This window comes from Gorilla gorilla, chromosome 13 (genome assembly GCF_029281585.2).
Source record: "Gorilla gorilla gorilla isolate KB3781 chromosome 13, NHGRI_mGorGor1-v2.1_pri, whole genome shotgun sequence".
NCBI lineage: Eukaryota > Metazoa > Chordata > Mammalia > Primates > Hominidae > Gorilla > Gorilla gorilla.
In genome coordinates, this window is record NC_073237.2 from 117,492,791 (window position 1) to 117,511,408 (window position 18,618).

General features: G+C 40.0%; 1 protein-coding gene across 6 annotated transcripts in view; it reads left to right on the forward strand.

Annotated features, from left to right (window-relative positions):
* The window catches only part of CNTRL (centriolin), a 102,483-nt gene that overhangs the window by 52,211 nt on the left and 31,654 nt on the right, over positions 1-18,618 (forward strand). For all 6 annotated transcript variants that reach the window (XM_031014841.3, XM_055351820.2, XM_055351821.2 and 3 more), the window contains 8 exons: positions 8,443-8,619; positions 11,188-11,322; positions 13,271-13,416; positions 14,010-14,217; positions 14,717-14,896; positions 16,534-16,713; positions 17,474-17,590; positions 17,875-18,016. In XM_031014841.3, the coding sequence (XP_030870701.3) occupies positions 8,443-8,619; positions 11,188-11,322; positions 13,271-13,416; positions 14,010-14,217; positions 14,717-14,896; positions 16,534-16,713; positions 17,474-17,590; positions 17,875-18,016 (1,285 nt within the window). The remainder of the gene's footprint in view (positions 1-8,442; positions 8,620-11,187; positions 11,323-13,270; positions 13,417-14,009; positions 14,218-14,716; positions 14,897-16,533; positions 16,714-17,473; positions 17,591-17,874; positions 18,017-18,618) is intronic.

Below are 18,618 nucleotides of genomic sequence, written 5' to 3' on the forward strand. Positions count from 1 at the left end.
ATTAAGTTCATGGATATTGTCAAATTACTTTTCATAGTGAGTTTATCAGCTTCTACTCCCACCAGCAATGTGGGGGCTACCATTCTTGCCACATCCTTGCCAACGCTGTAGTGTTGTCCAACTTTTTTTTAAAGCTTTTATTTTGAAATAACTCCAAACTTGCAGGAAAGTTGCAAGAGGAATACAAATAACTCACATTTGCCTTTCACCCAGAGTCACCAATTACTATTTTAACACATTTGCTTTATCTCCTCATATGTAATTTCTACATGATTTTATATACTGTTTAATTATTATTATACTTGAAGTTCTAGGGTACATGCAGATTTGTTACATAGGTATACATGTTTCACGTTGGTTTGCTGCACCCATTAACTCGTCATTTACATTAGGTATTTCTCCTAATGCTATCCCTCCCCCAGCCCTCCACCCATGACAGGCCCTGGTGTGTGATGTTCCCCGCCCTGTGTCCGAGTGTTCTCATTGTTCAGTTCCCACCTATGAGTGAGAACATGTGGTGTTTGGTTTTCTGTCCTTGTGATAGTTTGCAAAGAATGATGGTTTCCAGCTGCATCCATGTCCCTGCAAAGGACATGAACTCATCCTTTGTTACGGCTGCATAGTATTCCATGGTGTATATGTGCTGCATTTTCTTAATCCAGTCTATCATTGATGGACATTTGGGTTGGTTCCAAGTTTTTGCTATTATGAATAGTGCCGCAATAAACATATGTGTGCATGTGTCTTTATAGTAGCATGATTTATAATCCTTTGGGTATATACCCAGTAATGGGATCGCTGGGTCAAATGGTATTTCTAGTTCTAGGTCCTTGAGGAATCACCACATTGTCTTCCACAAAGGTTGAACTAGTTTACACTCCCACCAACAGTGTAAAGCGTTCCTGTTTCTCCACATCCTCTCCAGTATCTGTTGTTTCCTGACTTTTTAATGATCACCATTCTAACTTGTGTGAGATGGTATCTCATTGTGGTTTTGATTTGCATTTCTCTGATGGCAAGTGATGATGAGCATTTTTTCATGTGTCTGTTGGCTGCATAAATGTCTTCTTTTGAGAAATGTCTATTCATATCCTTTGCCCCCTTTTTGATGGGGTTGTTTTTTTCTTGTAAATTTGTTTAAGTTCTTTGTAGATTCTGGATATTAGCCCTTTGTCAGATGAGTAGATTGCAAAAATTTTCTCCCATTCTGTAAGTTGCCTGTTCACTCTGATGGTAGTTTCTTTTGCTGTGCAGAAGCTCTTTAGTTTAATTAGATCCCATTTGTCTATTTTGGCTTTTGTTGCCATTGCTTTTGGTGTTTTAGTCATGAAGTCCTTGCCCATGCCTATGTCCTGAATAGTATTGCCTAGGTTTTCTTCTAGGGTTTTTATGGTTTTAGGTCTAACATGTAAGTCTTTAATCCATCTTGAATTAATTTTTGTATAAGGTGTAAGGAAGAGATCCAGTTTCAGCTTTCTACATATGGCTAGCCAGTTTTCCCATCACCATTTATTAAATAGTGAATCCTTTCCCCATTTCTTGTTTTTGTCAGGTTTGCCAAAGATCAGATGGTTGTAGATGTGTGGTGTTATTTATTTCTGCGGTCTCTGTTCTGTTCCATTGGTCTATATATCTGTTTTGGTACCAGTACCATGTTGTTTTGTTTACTGTAGCCTTGTAGTATAGTTTAAAGTCAGGTAGCGTGATGCCTCCAGCTTTGTTCTTTTGGCTTAGGATTGTCTTGGCAATGCAGGCTCTTTTTTGGTTCCATATGAACTTTAAAGTAGTTTTTTCGAATTCTGTAAAGAAAGTCATTGGTAGCTTGATGGGAATGGCATTGAATCTATAAATTACCTTGGGCAGTATGGCCATTTTCACGGTATTGATTCTTCCTATCCATGAGCATGGAATGTTCTTCCATTTGTTTGTGTCCTCTTTTATTTTGTTGAGCTGTTGTTTGTAGTTCTTGAAGACGTCCTTCACATCCCTTGTAAGTTGGATTCCTAGGTATTTTACTCTCTTTGTAGCAATTGTGAATGGGAGTTCACTCACGATTTGGCTCTCTGTTTGTCTATTATTGGTGTATAGGAATGCATGTGATTTTTGCACATTGATTTTTGTATCCTGAGACTTTGCTGAAGTTGCATATCAGCTTAAGGAGATTTTGGCTGAGACGATGGGGTTTTCTAAATATACAATCATGTCATCTGCAAACTGAGACAATTTGACTTCCTCTTTTCCTAATTGCATACCCTTTATTTCTTTCTCTTGTCTGATTGCCCTGGCCGGAACTTCCAACACTATGTTGAATAGGAGTGGTGAGAGAGGGCATCCCTGTCTTGTGCCAGTTTTCAAAGGGAATGCTTCCAGTTTTTGCCCATTCAGTATGATATTGGCTGTGGGTTTGTCATAAATAGCTCTTATTATTTTGAGATACGTGCCATCAATACCTAGTTTATTGACAGTTTTTAGCATGAAGGGCTATTGAAGTTTGTTGAAGGCCTTTTCTGCATCTATTGAGATATCATGTGGTTTTTGTCATTAGTTCTGTTTATGTGATGGATTATGTTTATTGATTTGTGTACATTGAACCAGCCTTGCATCCCAGGGATGAAGCCGACTTGATCGTGGTGGATAAGCTTTTTGATGTGCTGCTGGATTCGGTTTGCCAGTATTTTATTGAGGATTTTCACATCGATGTTCATCAGGGATATTGGTCGAAAATTCTCTTTTTTTGTTGTGTCTCTGCCAGGCTTTGGTATCAGGATGATGCTGGCCTCATAAAATGAGTTAGGGAAGATTCCCTCTTTTTCTATTCATTGGAAGAGTTTCAGAAGGAATGGTACCAGCTCCTCTTTGTACCTCTGGTAGAATTCAGCTGTGAATCCATCTGGTCCTGGAGTTTTTTTGGTTGGTAGGCTATTAATTATTGCCTCAATTTCAGATCCTGTTATTGGTCTATTCAGAGGTTCAACTTCTTCCTGGTTTAGTCTTGGGAGGGTGTATGTGTCCAGGAATTTATCCATTTCTTCTAGATTTTCTAGTTTATTTGCATAAAGGTGTTTATAGTATTCTCTGATGGTAGTTTGTATCTCTGTGGGATTGGTGGTGATATCCTCTTTATCATTTTTTATTGCATCTATTTGATTCTACCCTCTTTTCTTCTTTGTTAGTCTTGCTAGTGGTCTATCTATTTTGTTGATCTTTTCAAAAAACCAGCTCCTGGATTCACTGATTCTTTTGAAGGGTTTTTTGTGTCTCTATCTCCTTTAGTTTGGCTCTGATCTTAGTTGTTTCTTGCCTTCTGCTAGCTTTTGAATGTGTTTGCTCTTGCTTCTCTAGTTCTTTTAATTGTGTTGTTAGGGTATTGATTTTAGATCTTTCCTGCTTTCTCTTGTGGGCATTTAGTGCTATACATTTCCCTTTACACACTGCTTTAAATGTGTCCCAGAGATTCTGGTATGTTGTGTCTTTGTTCTCATTGGTTTCAAAGAACATCTTTATTTATGCCTTCATTTCATTATGTACCCAGTAGTCATTAGGAGCAGGTCGTTTAGTTTCCATGTAGTTGAGTGGTTTTGAGTGAGTTTCTTAATCCTGAGTTCTAATTTGATTGCACTGTGGTCTGAGAGACAGTTTGTTGTGATTTCTGTTCTTTTACATTTGCTGAGGAGTGCTTTACTTCCAACTATGTGGTCAGTTTTGGAATAAGTGAGATGTGGTGCTGAGAAGAATGTATATTCTGTTGATTTGGTGTGGAGAATTCTGTAGATATCTATTAGGTCTGCTTGGTGCAGAGCTGAGTTCAAGTCCTGGATATCCTTGTTAACCTTCTGTCTTGTTGATCTGTCTAATATTGACAGTGGGGTGTTAAAGTCTCCCATTATTATTGTGTGGGAGTCTAAGTCTCTTTGTAGGTCTCTAAGGACTTGCTTTATGAATCTGGGTTCTCCTGTATTGGGTGCATATATGTTTAGGATAGTCAGCCCTTCTTGTTCAATTGATCCCTTCACCATTATGTAATGCCCTTTGTCGCTTTTGATCTTTGTTGGTTTAAAGTCTGTTTTATCAGAGACTAGGATTGCCGGCCCTGCTTTTTTTTGCTTTCCATTTGCTTGGTAGATCTTCCTCTATCCCTTTATTTTGAACCTATGTGTGTCTCTGCACATGAGATGGGTCTCCTGAATATAGCACACAGATGGGTCTTGACTCTTTATCCAATTTGCCAGTCTGTGTCTTTTAATTGGGGGCATTTAGCCCATTTACATTTAAGGTTAATATTGTTATGTGTGGATTTGATCCTGTTGTTATGATGCTAGCTGGTTATTTTGTCCGTTAGTTGATGCAGTTTCTTCCTGGCATTGATGGTCTTTACAATTTGGCATGTTTTTGCAGTGGCTGGTACCGGTTGTTCCTTTCCATGTTTAGTGCTTCCTTCAGGAGCTCTTGTAAGGCAGGCCTGGTGGTGACAAAATCTCTCAGCATTTGCTTGTCTGTAAAGGATTTTATTTCTCCTTCACTCATGAAGCTTAGTTTGGTTGAATATGAAATTCTGGGTTGAAAATTATTTTCTTTTAAGAATGTTGAATATTGGCCTCTACGCTCTTCTGGCTTGTAGAGTTTCTGAGAGATCTGCTGTTAGTCTGATGGGCTTCCCTTTGTGGGTAACCGAACCTTTCTCTCTGGCTGCCCTTACATTTTTTCCTTCATGTCAACCTTAGAGAATCTGACAATTATGTGTCTTGGAGTTGCTCTTCTCGAGGAGTATCTTTGTGGTGTTCTCTGTATTTCCTGAATTTGAATGTTGGCCTGCCTTGCTAGGTTGGGGAAGTTCTCCTGGATAATATCCTGAAGAGTGTTTTCCAACTTAGTTTCATTCTCCCTGTCACTTTTCAGGTACACCATTCAAACGTAGATTTGGTCTTTTCACATAGTCCCATATTTCTTGGAGGCTTTGTTCATTTCTTTTTACTTTTTTTTCTCTAAACTTCTCTTCTTGCTTTATTTCGTTAATTTGATCTTCAGTCACTGATACCCTTTCTTCCACTTGATCAAATTGGCTATTGAAGCTTGTGCATGTGTTACGTAGTTCTCATGCCATGGTTTTCAGCTCCATCAGGTCATTTAAGGTCTTCTCTACACTCTTTATTATAATTAGCCATTCGTCTAATCTTTTTTCAAGGTTTTCAGCTTCCTTTCAATGGGTTCAAACATCCTCCTTTAGCTTGAAGAAGTTTGTTATTACCGACCTTCTGAAGCCTACTTCTGTCAGCTCATCAAAGTCATTCTCCATCCAGCTTTGTTCTGTTGCTTGTGAGAAGCTGCCATCCTCTGGAGGAGAAGAGGCGCTCGGTTTTTAGAATTTTCAGCTTTTCTGCTCTGGTTTCTCCCCATCTTTGTGGTTTTATCTACCTTTGGCCTTTGGTCTTTGGTCTACCTCCAGATGGGGTTTTGGTGTGGATGTCCTTTTTGTTGATGTTGAGGCTATTCCTTTCTGTTTGTTAGTTTTCCTTCTAACAGTCAGGTCCTTCAGCTGCTGGTCTGTTGGAGTTTGCTAGAGGTCCACTCCAGACCCTGTTTGCCTCGGTATCACAAGTAGAGGCTGCAGAACAGCAAATATTGCTGCCTAATCCTTCCTCTGGAAGCTTCTTCCCAGAGGGGCACCCGCCTGTATGATGTGTCAGTTGGCCCCTACTGGGAGGTGTCTCCCAGTTAGGCTACGCGGGGGTCAGGGACCCACTTGAGGAGGCAGTCTGTCCGTTCTCTGAGCTCAAACACTGTGCTGGGAGAACCACTGCTCTCTTCAGAGCTGTCCTACAGGGACGTTTGAGTCTGCAGAAGTTTCTGCTGCCTTTTGTTCAGCTATGCCCTGCTCCTAAAGGTGGAGTCTACATGTAGAGGCAGAGGTCTTGCTGAGCTGCGGTGGGCTCCGCCTAGTTCGAGTTTCCTGGCTGCTGTGTTTACCTACTCAAGCCTCAGCAATGGTGGACGCCCCTCCCCCTGCCAGGCTGCTGCCTCCAAGGTCTATCTCAGACTGCTGCACTAGCAGTGAGCAAGGCTCCGTGAGCATGGGACCCGCTGAGCCAGGTGTGGGATATGATCTCCTGGTGTGCTGTTTGCTAAGACCATTGGAAAAGCACAGTATTTGGGCGAGAGTGTCCTGTTTTTCCAGGTACTGTCTTCTGTGAAGGTACGGCTTCCCTTGGCTAGGAAAGGGAAATCCCCCGACGCCTTGCATTTCCTGGGTGAGGCGATGCCCCGCCCTGCTTTGGGTCGCCCTCCATGGGCTGCACCCACTGTCCAATCAGTGCCAATGAGATAAACCAGGTACCTCAGTTGGAAATGCAGAAATCACCCGTCGTCTGTGTTGATCACGCTGGGAGCTGCAGACCAAGGTATTCCTATTCGGCCATCTTGGAACGGGATTCAATTTTATATACATTTTTATACAGATTTTTTTCCTGAACCATTTGGAAATCAGTTGTAGACATCATGCTCCTTTGCTCCTAAATATTTCAGTATGTATTTCCTATGAACAAGGACATTTTCTAACATAAACACAGAATAATTATCAAATTTAGGAAATTCAGTATTTTATCAGACTTCATGTTTGCCAGTCTACTGAGCTTTAAAGGCCTTCTTTCCATCTTTCTATTGTGGAGATGTTTACAGTTACAAGAAAGTTGAACAAATAGTTTGGTGAACATCTGTGAACCCTCTTGGATTCAATAAATATTTTGATTTATTTATTTTCTCTTTCTCATAGACACATACTTTTTTCCTTTGCTCATTAGACAGTTGCAGATATCATAACATCATCCCTTCAATACACATTTTTTTAAGAGCCTTTTGCTGCATCACTACGATATCATTATTACACCTAAGAAAAATGACGGTAATTCCCTAATGTCCTCTAATATCTTTTTTTTTTTTTTTTTTTTTGAGTTGGAGTCTTGCTCTGTCACCAGGCTGGAAATGCAGTGGCGCGATCTTCACTCACTGCAACCTCCGCCTCCGAGGTTCAAGTGATTCCCCTGCCTCAGCCTCCTAAGTAGCTGGGACTACAGGCGTGTGCCAACACGCCTGGCTAATTTTTTTTTTTTTTTTGTATTTTGGTAGAGATAGGTTTCACCATGTTGGCCAGGATGGTCTCAATCTCCTGACTTCATGATCCACCCGCCATGGCCTCCCAAAGTGGTGGGATTACAGGCATGAGCCACTGTGCCCGGCCCTAAGGTCCTCTAATATCTGAACCATATTCAGATTTTCTTGATTGTCCCAAGAATGCGTGTGTGTGTGCACATGCGTGTGTAAAATCCAGGCTGGTATTCTGTAGATTGAACCACGTTCTGGGTTTGACTGATTGTTTCCTCATGGTGTGTTTAACTTGTATCTCTATGTTCTATGTAAAATAGTATCTTAAGTTAACTGCGTTTTCCCCTGGTTACTGGAGAGGCTGATCACCTTTCATTTGCTGTTCAGGTTTCCCCTTGAGTGAATTCCCTATTCTATTTTTTGTTGAACTGTCTCTGCCTTTTCTTAAAGATTTGTAGGAATTCCTTACATATTCTGGATAATAATCTTTGGTTGGTTATATGTAGTATCTATATTTTAAACAAGCAGCCCAAATGATTGAGTTGCCAAGTGGTTTTTGGACAGTTCTTTTGTAGAAGTTCTCATCGTAGAATCCTCCTCTTTAATCTGTAATAGTTTGATCCCAAGTAAATAGATGAAAGAGATAAGGTTTAATCACAAAACACAAATGGACTAAAATGAATCAGAACCATGGTATGCTAATAAATATGTACTTATATTCTTGTTAGCACTCATTTAAGGTACTCTTATCATCCTTAATATTAGAGAGTGCCGGTCCCATTTTGTTCTTCTGATAAACGAACATGCTATGGTTTAATAGAGAGAGTATGGGCTTTGGAGTCGGAGATCTACATTTGTATGCTGACTATCCTTTTTCTAGCTACATAGCCCTGTGCAATTTACTTAGATATTCATTCTACAATTCCTCATCTGTAAAACTGCAAGTTGCCTTATACAGTTATTGTGAAGATACAATGAAATAATGAATATGAAAACATTTTGTCCAACATCAGATGAAAAATAAGCATTAAATCTTATCCTACTCTTTTTTTCCTTCCTTTCTCCCTCCTTATGTTTTTAGACTCATAAGTATCACCTACCTGGTCCCTTTGAAAAACAATATGTTGGGAGCTTGCTGACTTTCTTGATTACATTTAGCCAGGGTTTTGTTTTCCAACCAGGATATGCACAACCTGAGGCTTCGTCATATTGCTACTGAAAACTTTGTGGCAGGCAGCAGTAGCTGGCCAGCATTTGGTTTACGGTGCTCAAGTTACTTATAATGCCTTGCAAATGCTTAAGCAGCACAGTGAGGGTTCCATAGTTAAACCCACTGAATCTTTCTAGGAGCTTGCAGAGCTAGAAAGTGCCCTCCAAGAGCAGCATGAGGTGAATGCATCTTTGCAGCAGACCCAGGGAGATCTCAGTGCCTATGAAGCTGAGCTAGAGGCTCGGCTAAACCTAAGGGATGCTGAAGCCACCCAGCTCAAGGAAGAGTTGGAAAAAGTAACAAGACTTACCCAGGTAAGTAGGAGCATGAAGCCAACTGGAAACTGAGTACCCTGTGCCTTAAGATATCATCCTTCTTTTATTTATGTCTTAATTTAAAATTAAGCGTTTTTTCATACAATATATATGGAGTGATGGGAAAGGCAGAATTTTGGAGTCAGACATTGTGAGTGCTAATAACTACCCCTGTGTGAACACGGGCAAATCAGTTCATAGCTCTGAGCCTCCCAGCCTTTTCCTCCTCTGTAAAATGGCTTATGGGGAAGATAAATGAGATAATGGACATGAACGCATCTGACAGTTGATACTCAATAAATGCTAGTTTTTCCTTCTTAGAACAGGTTTAAGGACTTTTTTTTTGAGACAGAGTCTTGCTCTGTTGCTAGGCTGGAGTGCAGTGGCATGATGTCAGCTCACTGCAACCTCCGCCTCCCGGGTTCAAGTGATTTTCCTGCCTCAGCCTCCTGAGTAGCTGGGACTACAGGTGCGTGCCACCATGCCTGGCCAATTTTTTGTATGTTAGTAGAGATGGGGTTTCACCATGTTGGTCAGGCTGGTCTACAAACTCCCAACCTCAGGTGATCCACCCACTTCAGCCTCCCAAAGTGCTGGGATTACAGGCATGGGCCACCGTGCCTGGCCGAGACCTCTTTAGGTTGATGATAAGTTGTAGTTTGCTGTCTCCTTTTAGGGTTGGTTGAACGATCCAGTGGTTTAAATTATACTTGCAAGTTACAGAAAACATATCCAATAAATATTTATTGATTGCCCATTGAGGGCCAGGTACTGTGGATTCTCTAGGGAAAGCACAGACATGGTCACCATCCTGTGGAGCTGACAGATCTCTGATTGGTAAACTTTAGTCCAGCAGGTGAAACAGGTATGGAAGAAAGAAAGGGACAGGATTCTTTGGCCAAGGAGGAAGTAGTCAGGGAAGACCACCCTACAGAAATGATGTTTCAGCTGATGGCTGATGGATGAGTAGGATTTGGCCATGCAGAGGGGACAGGGTGAAAGGGGTAAAAGGAAAGGTAAGGTATTTGTATTCTAGGCAGAGAGGTGAGGAGAGAGAGCATGTAGTACATTTGAAGTGCTGAACGTATGCCTCCAGGATGCCAGGAGCAGGGAGAGGAGTGAGGAAAGAGAATGAGAGGTAAAGGCAGAGAGGCAGGCAGAGGCCAGTTGTAATATATTCTTTATCAGATTAAAAATACAATTTATTAGCCAGATGAGCTGCATCTTCTTTCAGGAAGCCCACCTCAACCTTTCCTTTCTGCCTGCTGAAAATCTGGGTTCAGGACTCTACTTTGGTTTTCCTATAACCTGTGCACAGTAAAGGTATTTATCATGCATATGATGATCATCTGTTTAGATGCTCCTGGATGATCTGTTTGTTTTACCCCAGCTAGACTCAGAGCTCAGTGAATGCCCAAATTGTATCTGTTTGTTTCTGCTTTTTCTGTGCCTGGCATATGAGAAGCGTCAATATGTGCTTATTTGATGAAAATGAAATAAATAAGATATTTTGAATCTCAGGAATGCATGTAAAAATAATTCATATGATTAGAAAAGGAACTAGAAATATATCTGGTTTATTATAGTAATTATGTATATTCCTTTACTTACGAGATATCAGATCATCCCTTGACAGTTGTCAGGATTGTATTTCTCAAGAGTACCGAGTTTTGTAGAAGTATAGTTGACAAGATCAGAGTCTCAGAAATCAGGAGGTTTTAGGAAAACAATTAAAATAACAGTAAATATTTTAAAATAATAATAAATAAAATTTCTAGATGGCATTTTCCTTAATAAATTCTCCTCTTTTCAAGCCAGACTGTACTAGCTTGAAATACACTGTCCTTTGTACTTTGATTGGCTTTTATTTTCTTCTCATAAGTCTTGACAAAATTATTTTAAGAGCCTGGCCTTTTCACCGATTCACTTGGTATTGAAAGGGACATTCCACCTCCCTCAGCACCAAGACTGCCAGGATTGGTCTTCAAACCACACATTGAGAATATGAAGCATAACAGATCTCCTGTCTCTGATCTGAAGATCTACAGATCTCTGGTTGGTAAACTTTAGTTGCATGAACTCACTTGTGATGCTTGATAAATACAGATTCCTTGGCCCCACCCACTCTAGAGATTCTGATCCAGAATCTCTTTTCTGAGATTGAGTTTAGGTGTCTGCATTTTTAACAGACATACCTAGCATTGATACAGTTTTTTTGAGGACCACAGTTTGAGAAATACTAGTCTAAGGGAAAGGAGGGCAATAATTGTTGGATCACTTGCAGAACTTTGAAAGGTAGGTGCCTCGGCCCACCCCTGAGGATTCTGATTTGGTGTATTTGGGCTGAGCTGATTTTGATGCTTACTCCTTCTTAAGTGTTAATAATAGTTTAAGGATTGTGTGAAAAAATTATCTTTGGTTTTTAAATTTGGGAGTACAAACATAAAATTGAGTTGTAAAACTATAGCTAGCAAGGGATTGTGTGTATATGTAAATTTATTTGTGCCTTTTAAAATCATAAATTATTGCTGTTTTACATTTTCATGTCATTGCTTCCTATGGTGACAGTTAGAACAATCAGCCCTTCAAGCAGAACTTGAGAAGGAAAGGCAAGCCCTCAAGAATGCCCTTGGAAAAGCCCAGTTCTCAGAAGAAAAGGAGCAAGAGAACAGTGAGCTCCATGCAAAACTTAAACACTTGCAGGTAGAGATTTGTTGTTTTAGAATACATTCTTACACAGAACACCCAAAGATGATGGTATCTTTAGTCAGGCACTTAACAACCTGCTCTAACATGTAGTAAGCAACTTGAATTACTAGAAAAAAGGGAATTCTGGGTGGAGCAGCACCATAGCCCCTGTTCTCTTGTGACCATTGTTTTAAGATTATTATTTGTGAATCTCCTTTTGTTTTTATGATGGTGCAAAGAGATAGAGGCAGTGTCAGTAGTAAACAATATACTGTGTAAACTCATGGGCAAAAGCAGTATCTTGCTTTCCTTCTAAAAGCAGATTTGTCACCAGACCAAACTAAAATGATCAGATTGGTGCATGCTCTTCCACTGAAATGTCTTTGTAATTATCCAGGAATTTAACTAGAGTGAGTTGCAGTGGGATTTCTTATCTGTAAATAGTTTTCACTATCCTCTTCTCGGAAAGGATGCTATTAAAAATGTCATCATTTTTTATTTGTGGGAATGTATGTCAATATTTTTATAGCTGTTCTCACAGTAATCTGCTGAACAAACTGCAGGAAAAACAGGTGGATAGGATTTTTCAGATAATTAAACTCTCGAAGAAGACAGATGTCTGAACAAACAAGTACCTGAATCATCACTTAGGTCTCCAAATCTGTGAGGTTGGGGGGCCTCTTGGCTGGCTGAGATGGTAGCTGTTATCACCAGAAATAAAAGGGCAGAGTTTATGTGGCTTGGAGGAAGGGTTCCAAAAAAAACTACCTAGGGGGATTTGAGAGAAATAAGACTAAACTCACCCAAATGTTCTCTTCTTCTAACGCTTCAAATATTTGTTCCTCGAAGTTTAAAGAAATCTAATAACCTGGAATTTAATTTTTACTGCTCTCAGTTCCACTTCTGAAGCAAATATCATAAAAGATATACATGTTTTCCATTACTATGTGAGGTGTGTGTGTATGTTGGGTCTTGCTTGAGTTATCATTTTCCATTTTTAGTATAGAAATTTGCATATAACACAAAAACAGAATAGCTTATGACCCTTATTTACCCATTGCCCAACCTAAACAGTTGTCAACATTCATTGTTTCATTTTGTCCACCTCTTTTGTTGCTGGAATATTTTAAAGAAAAATTTCATACATCTTTCTTTCACCTGCAAATACTTAAGTGTACATCTCTTGCAGAAAAGGACTAATATAATATTCTTCAGGGGGCTTCTCCAAAGTAGAAAGTGAAGTCAGCTTTCTAGAATGCTGACACGTGTTGTGGGACTACCTTAGTTAGAACTAGATTCTTTGATTACTTGGCCAACTAACCTCCTGAGTACAAGTTAAACCCACTCTACATGTCTTTGTCAGAAATCATGTAGTTGCAGTGAACCAAAACCTACTCACACTAGCTCAATAAAGGAGACAGCTTGCTAGGAACCAGAGCTGCTCTGCCTTTCATGTTGATATAGGGGCTCTCTCATTTCTCCGAGCATTGTATGTGGCCCAGCATAGACCCCAGCCCTGAGTTAACATATTTTCAGGTCCAGCATTTATATAGGCTTGCTGTACTGAATCTTGCTTCAAATTATGGAGAGAATGAGAACCTATTTTCTGGCTAGTTGATGTGTTGACTGGCCTCAAGTCAGATGATCTATGGCCAGGATTAGATAGTACTACAGAAAGGGCTGCCTTGGGGCAATGGGCATGGACAGTTTACAGATAAAGAGGACTCCAGATGGAACAGGCACTTGAAAACATGTTAATTGCATTCTAAATTCTTCATTTCAGTTAACATTGTTACACTGAGTTTGAAGTAGATTAATCATATGGAAATTTTAGAAATTTCTTTTTACTTGAAAGAGGCATTGCCTGAATTTAGTTCTGTGGTCTAGATATGTTTGTTAGTTCGTTAGTAGTGAAAATATGCTGGCATGTAATAGATAATCCCTATTTCATCCCCCTCTATAGGATGACAATAATCTGTTAAAACAGCAACTTAAAGATTTCCAGAATCACCTTAACCATGTGGTTGATGGTTTGGTTCGTCCAGAAGAAGTGGCAGCTCGTGTGGATGAGCTAAGAAGAAAACTGAAATTAGGAGCTGGGGAAATGAAGTAAGGAAACAGCAAGACCTCCAAGTCTAGAGTGGGCCTCACAACTTGAGAGTTGTGAGTGTGAGGTTCAATGATAAACTCACCTTTCTAAGTTCTGTTAATGGCAAATTTCTTTTGTAAGGTTCTCCTTATGATGTTTTCATGACTGAGACAAAAGATTGTTTAATTTATTTGTCTGCCACTGATTGTTTTTACATTTTGGATCTTTTTTTGGTATTTAAGAGTAATTTTTGGTATTTAAGAGTTATTGTTTCTTGAAAGTTAATTACATATGGTCAGGAAGTAGAGCCACATTATACATTTTAAATAGAGAAGAAACATCAAAAGAAGACATAATTATTTCAAATATATGAAATGGACATTTATTCTTGGAGCAAATATTGTTAGCCTGATATGAGCGTATGTTTTCAGAGTGGCAGCAGTCATTTGATAAAGCAATAATTTGCGCTTAGGAGATGGTCAGTAAATTGCTATAGATTGACACCAGTCCCTCCACACAGCTTTTTACTCTGGAGCTAAAGTTAATAGCATGTTTGCAGCCAGCATCAAAAATTAAATGTCACGTTTATACCATTTTTCCCCCTCCTTACTAGCATCCATAGTCCTTCAGATGTCTTAGGGAAAAGCCTTGCTGATTTACAGAAACAATTCAGTGAAATTCTTGCACGCTCCAAGTGGGAAAGAGATGAAGCACAAGTGAGAGAGAGAAAACTCCAAGAAGAAATGGCTCTGCAGCAAGAGAAACTGGCAACTGGACAAGAAGAGTTCAGGCAGGCCTGTGAGAGAGCCCTGGAAGCAAGAGTAAGACAAGGGCAAGAGGCACCTGGAGGGAAGTGTTTGGCAGATATTAATGTTTTTCAGCAAATTACAATGCTTCCTTTGTCACGTAAATACAACATAATTGTTATTTTCACTTATAACAAGTCAAGCTGGGTGTGACTAAAACTCAGCCCTGAATGTGGTTATAATGTCAAAGTCAGGCTTGTTTGTGACATTGTGTTTTCCTTGATTTAGAAGCAAAGGCAAGTTATTTTATAACAGGCAGGTAAATAATGCCACATTCCTAGAGTATGGTGTGTTGCCAGAATCTGGTATTTTTTGATGTGATGATTTTAATGAAGAGGCAAACATTCAAATGACTCCTAGAGATCGTTCAAGATAAAACCATTCCTGACAACTCATTAGTAAAAAATTAAGTTACAGCCTGTTGTAAAATGGGTGATAATTCTATAAAAAGTTTTTATTTTGCTTAAAACATATTTTGCCTAAAAATCATTCTTGAAATTGTATTTCTTCACAGATTAATTTTGATAAGAGGCAACATGAAGCAAGAATCCAGCAAATGGAGAATGAAATTCACTATTTGCAAGAAAATCTAAAAAGTATGGAGGAAATCCAAGGCCTTACAGATCTCCAACTTCAGGAAGCTGATGAAGAGAAGGAGAGAATTCTGGCCCAACTCCGAGAGTTAGAGAAAAAGGTAGGGGAGACTTAGAAAATGAGACACATAAGTACCTGCTGCCAGTGTCCTGCCCACTGGCAACTAGGTCAGCTGAGATGGGTGCGATCTGTAGTCACCTCTGGCTGCATTGCTGGCACAGTGCTGAACCTGACCTAGGTGAGACCTGGGTGCATGTCATTGAATCAAGAAGCTAAGACCATGTGTTGTGGTAGATGGAAACAAGAGAATTGAGAATGTAAGGAGTGACTTTCAAGTTAATTAGGTGGTACTTAACAAATGATATTGGGAGGAGTTTGACTCCTTTGAAACCTCTTGTCCAGTTGGACACATCCATGGGAAATTACTTTTAAACTCCTCATGATCCTTTCTAATACCCCTGCCTCTCTTTGATGGCTTTTCTCCATTCCACCTCAACCATCTACTCCCATTGTCACATTCTGGACTTTGTCAAGTTTAAAAATTGCACCCACCTCTGAAATCACAAACTGAAGTGTCTTGCTCTGATCATAACCGCTTATCTTGCTGGTATCCACACACTAAAAATTTGTCAGCCTTATTGAGCTTCCAGTTCATTAGTCTCACCCCCACCTTTGCTATCTGTTAAGCCCTTGTCTTTACTTTCTTACTTGTCCAACTTAAATTTTGTGGTCTACCAACTATAACTTTTTTTTTTTTTTTAACAAATATCCTCAAGTTCCTTGACCTTTTCTACTGTTTTATTTCCCTGACAAAACTGAAGCTTTCTGCTTTCTTTGGGCCTGCACTTCCACTGGTTGTTCCTGGAGAAAAAAGTCACCATCCAGTATTGTGGTGTCATTATAAACTCATAGTTACCAATCTCAAATAGACAATATGACCCTTTTCTGTGGTGAGCTTCCTCTCCCATGCCTCACTGTTTCACACCTTCTCATTCCTCACACCTGCTGTCTGCTTTCTCCCAGCCTCAGTGAATGCCTTGCTTCATCCTTCCCTGAGAACTCTTCAGTTTCCAAGTCCTATTGAATCCATCTCTAAAATGTATCTGGAATATATGTCCTTTTTCCTTCTCTGATGCTAGACCCTTGTGCTGTCATCATCTCTCTTCTGGATGACTACTGTGGCTGTCTGATCAATCTGTTACTTCTACTCATGACCCTGCTCCCCAGAGCAGCCAAGATGCTCTTTCTGAAATGTCAAGTGGCTGTAATGAGTCTCCCCTCCTGTAGCTTCCTTTGTTCTTAGGAGTAAGACCAAAACTCTTAAGCCTACGAGGCCTACATGATTTGCCTCTGTTTAGATCTCTCCATTTCTCACTGTGCTCCTCCTATCATTTTCTCAAAAATGCCAAATTCTTTCACCACCATCCTATGCCCAGGGCCTGATTCAGTGATTTCAAAGGCAGGTTCATCCATGCCGTGGTGGTAGTGCTAGGAAATGTTTTTCCAATGAATGGATGAAATTATGACCACTAAGATTCTTGACTAAGAAGACCTAGTCCAAGTTTCTCACAGTTTTGAGATCTATTATTTATTCATTGGATATATGTGGAGTACCTCCTGTGTATCAAGTATTGTTCTAGGCAGCAGTGAACAGAGTCCCTGCCCTCCTGGAGCTTACATCTGAATTCATTCCTGCCAAATGATTCATCTGTTTAATTAATGTTTCTTTTATTTTAGAAGAAACTTGAAGATGCCAAATCTCAGGAGCAAGTTTTTGGTTTAGATAAAGAACTGAAGAAACTAAAGAAAGCCGTGGCCACCTCTGATAAGCTAGCCACAGCTGAGCTCACCATTGCCAAAGACCAGCTGAAGTCCCTTCATGGAACTGTTATGAAAATTAACCAGGAGCGAGCAGAGGTGAGTTCACATGTACAGAACAGGTTTCCATCAATGATGCTGCTGTCAAAAAACATGGCAACTTGTATTATTGATCTTGCTATAGACGTTGGTTATTTTATAAACCACTGTAAAGTTGTCTGTTTTTCTTAAGACCTAAAGATTATATTCCCCCCATCACAACCCCCAATAATTTATTTTGTGCTGCCATGGATACTGCGTCCTACTGAGCCCTGAAAGGAATCATCAAATAAACATGCTATCCCTACCTTTAAGTGTAAGGATCCTTAGGGAGGTAGCTGTCAATATCTACCTGGACAAGGGTTCCTGAAGGATTGTCATATAATCCCTCTGAATCTCAAATTTTTCATCTCATGCAGTCATGTGAAAATGTTACTTCATAGTATGACTCCTTACTGAGCTAATGTCTGTTACTGTGCTTTATAGGATGCAAATGCTAATGAGATTAAGGTAGCAGATCATAGGAGACAAAAACCTAGTGATGAGAGCCCAGAGAGACATAATCATGGAAGACGGTAGTAAAAGTAAAAAAGTAAAAAAATTAGCCTTTGTTTTTTCTGATGCTGCACGTTGGGGTTGGGGGCTGGGCAGGCTACCCAACAATGGGAACAACACAGGAGAAGGTGGGGCTTGGATGTCCCTTTTCATGGACAGCCTGGTAGGCAATGTGATGAAAGCAGAAGAATCAATCCAAGAGGAAGAAATGAAGAAGACAACCTGTGATAGCAGTGGTGCCTTTCTCATACTTCTGTCCCAGTAGGAGTTGCAGGAAGCAGAGAGGTTCAGCAGAAAGGCAGCACAAGCAGCCAGAGATCTGACCCGAGCAGAAGCTGAGATCGAACTCCTGCAGAATCTCCTCAGGCAGAAGGGGGAGCAGGTCAGTGTTGGTACCCAGAGACCTCCTCTTTATCAGATTCTTATCAGTTCCTAAAAGACAAAATTACTGTAGGTGATGTCTCAAAGAATTCTGAAGTGCAATCAATAGTTAATCAGTACTTTATCCTCTACTGTGTGCCAGGCTTGGTGCAGTTTCCAAGTAATGCAGTTTCCTCACTGGGAAAGTGTAAATAAATATAGAATCATAATCAAGTTGAAAGGATAAATGTGTTTGGGAAAGAATGAATTCATTGGCAACTTTGTATGTGTAATTTTTTTAAATAGTTTCGACTTGAGATGGAGAAAACAGGTGTAGGTACTGGAGCAAACTCACAGGTCCTAGAAATTGAGAAACTGAATGAGACAATGGAACGACAAAGGACAGAGATTACAAGGCTGCAGAATGTACTAGACCTCACTGGAACTGGTAAAGTATTGGGCTTTGATTTTTGGCAGTGGTTTTGTAGTCATAAAATTAAATCATCTCATTTGTTTTTTACCTTTAACTGTTGCAAATCAAGTCCATGCTTGATTTAGAGAGCTGTGGTAATTAGCTTAATAAGTAAAATCAAGTAAATCAGATAATTTTAAAAGTATTTTCTGTAAGTGTGTTACTGGGGGACTTGGTTGCCAAGATAAGAGTTTCGTATTTGTGGGCGAGTGCAGTGGCTCACGCCTGTGATCCTAGCACTTTGGGAGGCTGTGGTGGGTGGATCGCTTGAGGTCAGGAGTTCGAGACCAGCCTGGCCAACATGGTGACACCCTGTCTCTACTAAAAAATACAAAAATTAGCTGGGCATGGAGATGGGCACCTGTAAACCCAGCTACTCGGGAAGGTGAGGCAGGAGAATCACTTGAACCTGGGAGGCGGAGGTTGGCAGTGAGCCGAGATTGGGCCACTGCACTCCAGACTGGATGACAGAGTGAGACTCTGTCTCAAAAAAAGAAAAAAAGAGTTTTATATTTGTAATTTCAAAATAAATAATGTTTACAAATCAGTTTGCCTTTTTTTGACTTACCGAAGGGCAG